A 9936-nucleotide genomic window follows, 5' to 3' on the forward strand; every position below is an offset into this window, starting at 1 on the left:
AAAAAAAAAATAAAAATAAAATTTTGGGGGAGGACTTAGAGAATCCATTTATATTAGATTGAGTTGTCAGTGCCATGCTTGCAGGAATAAACCAGTAAGTAAGTGCAAAAGAAATTTGACTGTTAAAGGAAATTTTGCACCAACTTTTGAACAGCCTGTGTACTGGCAGTGAGGTAAAATACTAGAATAATGAGACAGCGTCTATAATGTGGTCTGTTAACGATGCTCTTAATTTTCTGTCTTAGGTTTATGCTGCTTTTAGCTCCGAACACCTGTGGAACACAGCACACCTACRGTGTAGCAAAGCTGTGCCATAGGTCCCTGCTTTTGTGCTTCTTGAGTTTTGTTTGCTGCTCATCACTTTGTGTTGCTCTCGTGCTATTTATAGCTCGACTAAGCCAGCAAGCCGAGCGGTCGGGAGTACCTACGTGCCTTTCCGTGCCGCTGCAGAGCAGCAATGTGGCCTCAGCAGGCGGTTTCTCGGAGTGGGCAAGTACCCAGCGAGTCCTGCTGTCCTGCCGGGGCCGGATTGTTCTCCGAGAGCGGCAGCTATGTCAGGTTTAATTTGCACAAGGTCACTACGAAGATGAGGTTTGATCCAGTATCAGTCCGTGGTTTGTATTCCCAATGCGCACGGTGCTCGGGATGAGGAAGCCGAGGTGCGTTGTATTGGGCGCGTTTATAATCAACTTGGAAACAGAAATGAGAAGAAAATATGCCAGGGACAATAAAATTRGCTGTTAACAAAATGAGAAATTTTCTTGTTCGAGTGGAAAACAGGACTATACCTTGCTAAACCAGTTCATCCAGCCTCAGGCAGCTTAGGTTTGTTTAAAGAGGGCCAGGACTTTCTCCCTGCCAGGACTGAAGTCTTTTTTGCTTGTCTCAATGTGAGAACACGTTTACTAGAATAATAGCTCTTTTATTTAGCAAAATTGTAACTTCAGAAGAGTGTTTTGTGTGTGTGTATGTGTGTAGTTTTTCTTTCTTTTTTTTTTTTCTTTTTTTTTTTGGCGGAGGGAAGCTTCCAGGTGTTTTTCAATGTATGAATTGCGAATTATTAAGCTTTTCTGCAAGACTACTTGAAAATCTATTTCAAAGTCCAGAGCAACAGCTATTCTGATGAATTTGTGCTCTTCTGAATGTGTTCCTACATAAAAAGGGCTAGAAAAATGAGAAGATGACCAATAACTTGGGTAGCAGTACGTAAGCTACAGCTATAAAAGTGAAGTTAATAAAATAATTGTCCTGAAATGTACAAAATGGCAGCTTACACACACAAAAAATCAGCTCGTGATTCCAGCTTGGCTGGAAGAGAAAGTGTGTCCCGTAAGTGAGCTGGCGCATATGCAGTTTGTTTTGCTTTGCTTCGCTTTGGTGTGAAATCAAGTTGCCATTAGTAAAGCTGGGTATTGATCTCGCTCTCGCTCTCTCTTCTTTTCTCTTTTAGATCTTGGACAGTCTATGCTTTCTCTCATCTCTGTTATCTTAGTTTTTTTTTTTTTTTTTAATCCTTCCCTCTCTCGCATGCACTGGCCAGTCTGTCGTGTTTCCCAGCTCTTTGCTCTTCCGTGCTTGACATGCCAATGTTGGCTGCTGATTTTGGGGGTATGTTTGATCCCCCTGCTTCTCTTCTTCATATTTGACACCCACTTTGATCTTTCTAGAAGCACTTTCTCAGCACTTCCTTATGGTAGAAATCGCCTCTTTTTTGTTCAGGAAACATTATTAGTGTTCTAGCAATGCTGGGATGGCTTTTATCTCCCTGTGGAATCTCATTAGCTTTACGGTACAATAGGAACAACATATGTGCAACTTTGCCAAAGTAACCAGTCAATTTAAATTTGTTAATAGCAATATATATATTTTTAAGCAACATTTTCTACATCTTCAATGCCAAGAGAAAACAACTTTGTTGTTCAGGAAAAAAACACAGTTTGTTAGAAGTAGAAGCACAGCAGAAGGAGAGCGGCTGCTCATAAATATCTTCAGTACCTTCTATTCTTTTACATGTCTGGTACTGTCCTAAAAAGCACCATTTTCAAAGAAAGAAAATTCACATAGCTAGTAGGACTTGGATTATAGTAATTTCTGAACAGTGCATGGAAAAGTTTGAAAAGAAATGATTGACTGGTTAGAGTTGTGCTGTACTATTAACGCACAGTTTGCATCATTGTAGTTCTAATTTTTTAAATTTGTTTGATGGCTCAAGCAGTTTGAGGTCCATTTTGTGAATATTGTTGCAAACTCGTCAGAATATGCCCAGTCTCAAAGGCTTTACCTTCCGAATGTTAGAATCGGGTGTCCTTGCTGACACTGAAAGGAGCTGCTTCTGGAGTTGGGCATGTGCAGGAACGACGAGGAACAGAATCTGTTTCTATAATTAAACTTAAAACTCGATCTAGTGTAGGACAGACTGATTTTATCCAGTGTTCTGTGGAGGAAGTTTGTGTGGTGTGAACGAGAGCCTGTCGATACATGGATTTATTCAGGGATATATCTTTTTCAGATTTACCTCCCTGAATAGCTTCATGCATATACTGTCTTTCTGCAATGAAAGTTTGAGTACGCTAGCACAATTCACTTCAATGCTGAATTAGGCTAAATACGAATGAGGAACAAGTGAAGTTAGCTGGGAATAGCTTTTACAGTTTCAATTCACACTTTATCTTACTTCAGATTTGCTGTAGTATATAGACAAGCCCTGAGCAGAGCACTTCATTTTCTCTTTAAAACTGCAAAAAAATATATATATAAGTATATATATTTAATTACCAACTAGGCCATCATGTGGTTTTCTGAATGCCTTAATATTACTGATCTGGACCGTTAATAGATTTACAGATCATAAGATGTGGTTGTGTTTGAGTTATTTAATGGTCCAGCCCAAAGAATTTGCCAATAACTTCCGCAATAAGCCCGTAAGTTCTTCTAAGAAGCAGGCTCTTGTCCGTGCTATTTATTTTGGGAAGCTCTAAACCTAGAGTTGACAGCTTGAATCCTGCTACTGAATTATATCATAGCTGTTCAAAAACTACTTCTTTCTAGATTTCCCTTGAAGTCTGGATTTTAAAATTTTAGTGATAGAAAATCTATCACAGCGTTGCTTAGTTCTCCTGTTTTTTTTTTAATTAACCATGCTATTAAAAATGTGCATTTAATGTCTAGTCTGCCTAGTTGTAATTCCCAGATGTAAGGTCTTATTATGGTGYTCTCGGGTAGATTAAAAAGCTTTCTATCAGAAATCTTTTACTAGTGCAAGTATTTATAAACCATAATCATATTAATCGATTCTTGGTTTCAGAGGAAATGAAACTGAGGGCTCAATTCATATTTGTTCAACTTAAGGAACCTGAAATAGACCTACAGTAGTTAAATATCTAAAATATGTATGGTGGGAAGGAGAGCACACATTTTTGCATTAAAATGGAGTTTCAAAATTGGATATTTTTCAAAGTCTTCTCTTTTTTTCAGTAAAAACAAAACCAAAGCTTGGGGGATTTTTTTGAAGTCTTTACCTCTATTCCTGTAACTTAGTCTAGCAGAATTATTTAATATTGATACATTATTGTCAGTGTTTCTTTTGTGGAGTAAATCAGCGTATGTCAGGGGAATATAAACTCTACTAAATTCTACCAAAAATGATCCTGCCCCCAAAACGGAAGCATATAAAGAGAAAGCCAAAGTGTTTTCCTCTGACATGGTTTGCCCAGTGGCTTAGCTTGTTTCTGATCTCGCAGAATACATGGGATTTCAGTCGCAGAGGCACGGGCGAGGTGGAGCTCTGCCACTCTTCTGCTGAAAGTTAGGCAAATTATTTGCTGTGGGTGTTTCCTTCGCTGTAATACAGCAGATCTTTCTTTTTCTTATATTTTCTTTTTTTTCCTTTTTTGTTTTTGTTTTTTTGCCCACCTTTTTACAGAGCTCTGGCATTTTAACGGTGATAGAGACCGTGTCTTTGGTAGGTTCCCTGCTCCGCTCTTCGGCTGGCCTGGTGGCTAAGCCAGGGCGTCGAGCGCGTTGTTTTAGCGTCGTGCTGGGCGGCGGACAGCTGGAAGCCTTCCTGCATCGCTTAGCTCGCTTTAACCACCACTGAGACTCTTTTACCAACACTATTAGCTTTTATCGTGTTTTGAACTGTTTGATCTTTCAGTATAAACCCTGCTTTGTCTGAAACGCGGAGTGAGTAAGGGGATGATCTCCTTTTGCCCGGTACAGGTGACAGATCACGCAACCACAGCGCTGTTACACTACCAGCTGCCTCAGATGCCGGATGTGGTAGTCAGATCTTTCATGGTAAGTGTGTTTGAAGCATCAACAGCTGTTGATACAAGGCAGGTTGTGATGCAGTTGTAATTCCGCCTGTTTCGACAAGCTAGGCAGTGGAGATTGACTCTATTTCTTTAGATCTCATGCCGGGACAAGGATCAAGATACCGTTCTCGGTACCCTGGGACAGTCGATGTTTGGATCGATGTTTGGAGATAGCTCCGTATGTAGTTTTTTTATCACAGATCTCGCTACTTGCTTACTGTTTCCTGCTTGCAGGACTGGTCTGGGTCGAGTTTAAAGCTAACACAGAAAACTCTCTTAGCCAGGCCCTTTGCTGTGGTCCAGGCCCTTCATGCTCTTCATGCTGTGGATGTGAAAAGYCTGTTCCAGTGAAAATTTCCTAGTAAGAGGAAGCTCCCAGTTTTCTGTGTTCCAGCGGATCCAGCTTGCTTGTCAGTTTGGCCTATATGGCAAATGGCATCAGTTACTCGAAAAATGAACAGAGACGGGAATGTGACTGGGAGAAGTCTGTTTTGCTGCATCTGCTTTCAACCCCAACTTTATTCCTAAGGAATCGTATATATTTGCTGAGCATAACAGCAGACAGGTTTCAGAAATGAGGAGATGCTTGCTAAAATATTCTACTTTTTTTTTCTTGAATACAAATAATTAAACGCTGTTTTCTCTTGATACGCAGATTTCAGTTTGTCACCTTAAATTCTACTTGTATTTAGAATTTTATTTGTGARATGAACTTGTTAATTAGCAGTCCTGTTAATCAGAGGGTTGAGGACAAGGGTTTATGATTCAGAATTCCTTTTACCAAGATGAATTTTGACAGTGGAGACGGTTGTTATTCTCTGTGCCACAGTCTCCCAAAGGAAGCTTTTGAGGGAGGTTTTCTTTGCTGTTCAGTCTTCTTACTTCATCTGTAACGTTGGTCTGGAACAAGGAGTAAGGCAATGGAGACTTAAAATCAACATCTAATTTTGCCATTCACAGTCTCCAGGTGTATAAGGTATAACTGGTTCTTTTATGCTTTTAATTACCAATATGAAATTTCAGAACGGTCGGACTCTCTTACCAGTTGTGCTTACTAGTTTGTTTATTTAATAAAAGGCCAGCAAAATGAGAGATTTGTGAAAGTCTTTTTTTCTTAGAGTGCATCCTGCAATAATAGGCTTTGGAAGGTGAAAGCAGCTCTTACTGGTGTAATCCATGTTTCAACATGTGTCTGAAAATTAATTTTTAATCGAACTGGTAGCACATTTGTTTAAGACGTGGACCTACCTTATTGATTTGATAAAACACTACTAAAAATTTTAACAAAGCAAAACCAGGTGTACATCAGAAGTGTCAATATGTTAGTCCTTTCACATGTCAGTTATGTAATCCACTTGACAGGATATAGTGAGTCTAAATTTTTTGATGGAAATGAAGGATTTTTTTTCTTTCAACAAATGTATCAAGTGCACAACCTAACTTCATTTATCTATTTTTGTATTATCGTTCAGAAAACACGATTTTTCCATGATGCAAGTGAAGTTCATCCAAGCTGAAGTAAATCAAGGCAATTTACTTTTAGTGTTCTGCTGCCCTTGTCCCCATATTTACTGCTAAACCCAGAGAAGATCTAGTTCTCTTGGAAGAGTGTTATTGACGGCCAAAGTTTGGTTGCTATAGAGAAGGCTCTGATGAAGATGGAAGGATTTGTTTCAATAAACTCGACTGACCTCTTCTTCAGAGAACAATTTTCTCTTATCGATGTAATTCAATAGGACTTTAAATGACAAGATTCATGTGCATCCTTCACTGTATAAATCTGCTGGTCTAGGTATTTTTTTAGTTGTGTATCTCCTTGAATTTAGAATTGAGTTATGTAATGCTCATTGCTATGTATGACATTAGGAACAAACCAGTTAAGAGGCAAGAACTTTACCTAGGAGCACTTGTATTTACTGTTGGTTGTTCAACACTTGACTTTTTTTTTTTTTTTTTTTTTTTTTTTTTAACATCGATGTAATCAGATTTAAAATTGTGGAGTATTTTTATGACCAGTGAGTATTGATCTTGAAATCACATTAGAAAGGAAGTTAGTTAGCTTGCTGCGAAAGTGCTTGTATCTTCAGCTATTAAGAGTTCAGACTTCTGCAGCATGATTGCCACTGGGCTGTGATGGATGATCATAGGAAGAGACAAACCAATATTCAGTTGAAGAGGGTACCCATCAGGAGTAATTGTATTCCAGTAAAAATATGAGGAGCCTTCTGTGGCAGTTCTCTAGCTACGAATACCTCCTGCAAAGAGCACATGATTTTCTATTAACAAAGTTGCTTAAGTAACTAAAAAAGAAAAAATAATAAAATGAAGTGGAAATCCAGCTATGTAGTGACCTTGTAGTCTTCTCCATGTTTTCTGTTTATAAAATCACTATATGCCTCACTGGGGCCAAGCCAAAGTACATTCTCTGTCCTTGGTATCACTGTTTGACAAGAATGATGACATAGGGGAATGTCCATATCCAGTTTCTTTAATTTCTCTCCCTTTTCCTTTTAGACCTGGTTGAGAAGTTACATAAAGCTGTTCCAGGCTCCGTGCCAGCGCTGCGGAAAGTTTCTGCAGGATGGCCTGCCGCCCACGTGGAGGGATTTCCGAACACTTGAAGCTTTTCATGACACTTGCAGGCAGTAGCCACCCAGCCCAGCCGTCGGCGTGCATGGACAGAGCAATCTGTCAGGCTCTGCACAGAGCTGCTGGTTTAATAGCTGGTTCCATTTCTGAACCTTTTATCCTGGGCTAAGTAGTAAGGTTGCACTAATACATTTGACTGTTTAATAGCCATCGCTCTAAAGGTACATGAGTCTAACGGTGTAGCGGCAACAAGGGTGAGAAGCTGTGTGATTGCTTGATGCTTCCATGCTGAAATGTTATGTTTAGRGTCTGATGCTTGTAATCATTATCCTAAACAATCCTTAAACAATAAGAATACCCGTGTACAGTATGTTTTGCCACAGAATTTGCAATGATGAAGACTTTTATAAGCTTGAAATAAATTGTGAATTCCAGAATTTGTGCTATTTATTTCATTATCCAATCAGCAGAACTTGTGGTTTGGGTGTGAATTTTTCAAAGCTGCTCTTTTCTTTAGAAAAACTGGAAGCATTTAAGCGTGCATGCTGATATGATAGGGGGTTTTGTTGTTCCAAGGCTGCTTATCTGTGCTGGTCTTTTTCTGGAAGAGATGATGGTGTTGATTAAACATGGAATTTCAAAGGCATGTGACAGGTTGGAAGATGGAATGTACTTTCTGAGGCAGGGGGGAACAGATGTTTCCCTTTACTAAAATTGTAATGAAAAACGTTAGCAAAATCTGCAAGTATTAAGTGGTTAGAAAATGTGTGATGAGCAGTGGCAACATGTATAAGTCATTTATCCCGTTTTAGCACTGACAGGAGTAAAATAAATTCAGCCTTTAAGCATAGCTTCTGCAGCACAGATGCATGCAGCATGTTTCTTAAATGGTTTAAAATTTACATGCAACACACCAGTGAGGTGGAAGATGTCTTAGATGATCCCTAAAAGGGATCTCTCCACCTGGATGGAAGTGTCTAACTCCTTCCAGCCCCAGCTATGCATGCGCAGCCCAGAGCCTGGCAAGGTCTCTGCTTCTGTCCCGGCTGAACGCTTGTTGGCCTGGGGCTGTAGCTGGGTAAGTGTCTTCCATGGTATTTTCTTGAACTGTAGATTGCATCTGTCATGCCTTGCTGGCTAACTTGTTTGCCTTTCCCCCCRCTGCTCCCTTGTTGCCTTTACAAGCCACAAAGGGTTCCTTAGTAAGCTCGCTTTGGGGAGCCAGTAAGAGGTCTGCAGAAGCCCTTTGTCACTCTAATTTTCTTCTTCAAAAAATTTCATGTTAAGGTATAGTGCCACAAATCCACTTCTGAGTTAAGCTGATGTGAAAAGCTTCCGGTGCTGAAAGAAAAGGTGTCCCTTCCAGAGGCTCTAGGGTGGTAAGGTCTGGTTTGGTTTTCAGCGAGGAATGTTGAGTGAAGTTACCGCATTTAATAATTAAAAACAATATATATATATATATATATATATATATATATATATATGTATGTATGTATATAAAAAAGATGAGAATGAGAGAGACTTTTTTTTGCAACCATGTAAAATAAGGTGCTCAGCGATCTTAAAATACTTGGTTTAATTTGAACCTGGGGCATTTATGAAACAACCTGTTCAACAGCTGTGGAAACCAAACAACGAAGGAAATTGAGTATCACCCTGTACTTGGATGGTGCCAAATTAACTGTGTTTATTGATAACATAAAAGACAGATTCCAAAGACGACAGCTTCTGGTTGGGAGGACAGCGAGTGGGGAGGGGGAATTTCAGCTTTCTAGGTATAGCACACTTTGCAAGCCCAGCTCTTTTATAAGAGAGAGGCACTTGAAAGAAAATATGCATTTATGACTTTCTTTGGAGGCACAATATTTTGTATGAGGATGAATGTATATTTGAGTGTGTTGGTAAGTGACATTTACTTTTTTCCTGCTTTCTTTCAATCACCAAGCAGAAACATTTCCATAACAGTAGGCTCTTACAGACAGTCGATGGCTGTTTCAAATCCAGCTGCAGTTGAATTCCCTAATGAAAACTTGTCGTGCTGTTATGTGACCTAGGTAGCCTTCTTGGTGCAGAGATCACCCAGGACAGAACGATGCATGAATCTGAGATGAGAGAGCGCCTCGTAGATAGGCAGGTCTGCTGTCAGTCCCGTTGGTCTACTAATTGGAAGGACTGGGTTTCTCATGGCATAAGCATTTAGTTGTTGTTAATAAGAGGGTCATAATACGGTATCCAGCCTGCTTTAGGGGCTGCTGGCTGCTCCATTTTGTTTGTACTTGAACAATGGTGTAGAAAGCAAATCCCGAAGTTCACAAAAATATTGTATGTGGAACCGTGTGTTGGCGCTTGGAGATAATTAGTTGTGGAAAGCGGCATCAGCCAGGCTGTGTGTTAATTGAGCCTGAAATTTTAAACCTGTGTAATTGGTGAGCCTGATGAAGAGTTGTAAAATTCCACTGTAAGTACCTGAGTGCAAAAATAATTGTCTAAAAAAAAAAAACCCAAACCCACAACACAGACCTGCTTGGCATACTGCTTCTGAAAAAAAAAAATAAAAAAAAAATCCTGCAATAAGGGGGATCTTCTCCTGTCTGCCAGGCCCTGGGCGATAACGGTGTCCCGTAATGCTCTGAGGTGTAGCCTTTTGTTTCTGTCCCTGCAACCTTTTGGAGTGCAACGGGTTGGAGTATTTCCACTGCGGGGAATGCAAGTTGACAGTCTAAACTCTTCTAAAGCTCATACATTTCAGCAGTTTGGATGCAATATGTGCTTGTCTCTGCTTGTTGTCCTGGAACTTTAAATTGCTCGGTGGTGAGGGCCTGATTGCTGCTGAGATGGGAGTTTCCAAGCCAAGCAGAAGCGAGCTTTGAGTCCCGAGTGCGAGGAGCAGGACCTGCGCGTAGGCGCTAACTGCAGAGCTGCCCTCACGATGAAGCGCTTTGCTGTTCTTCCTCCAGCGTTGTGACTCGAGTGCTGGATGTTGTTTTTCTTTCTCGCTCTCAGTTTAAGGGGATGGGCGACAACGCTTTTTTGC

At 40.1% G+C, this 9936-nt stretch overlaps 1 protein-coding gene across 1 annotated transcript in view; it reads left to right on the forward strand.

Moving 5' to 3' along the window:
- The window catches only part of MED27 (mediator complex subunit 27), a 98457-nt gene extending 91118 nt beyond the window's left edge, over positions 1-7339 (forward strand). The window contains exons 7-8 of the mRNA XM_085325273.1: positions 4219-4296; positions 6828-7339. Coding sequence (XP_085181399.1) covers positions 4219-4296; positions 6828-6962 — 213 coding nt within the window. The 3' untranslated portion in view covers positions 6963-7339. The remainder of the gene's footprint in view (positions 1-4218; positions 4297-6827) is intronic.
- Positions 7340-9936: the final 2597 nt, after the last annotated feature.

Source organism: Rhea americana, unplaced genomic scaffold (assembly GCF_003343005.1).
Source record: "Rhea americana isolate MKP2758 unplaced genomic scaffold, rheAme1 scaffold_97, whole genome shotgun sequence".
Taxonomy (NCBI): Eukaryota; Metazoa; Chordata; class Aves; order Rheiformes; family Rheidae; genus Rhea; species Rhea americana.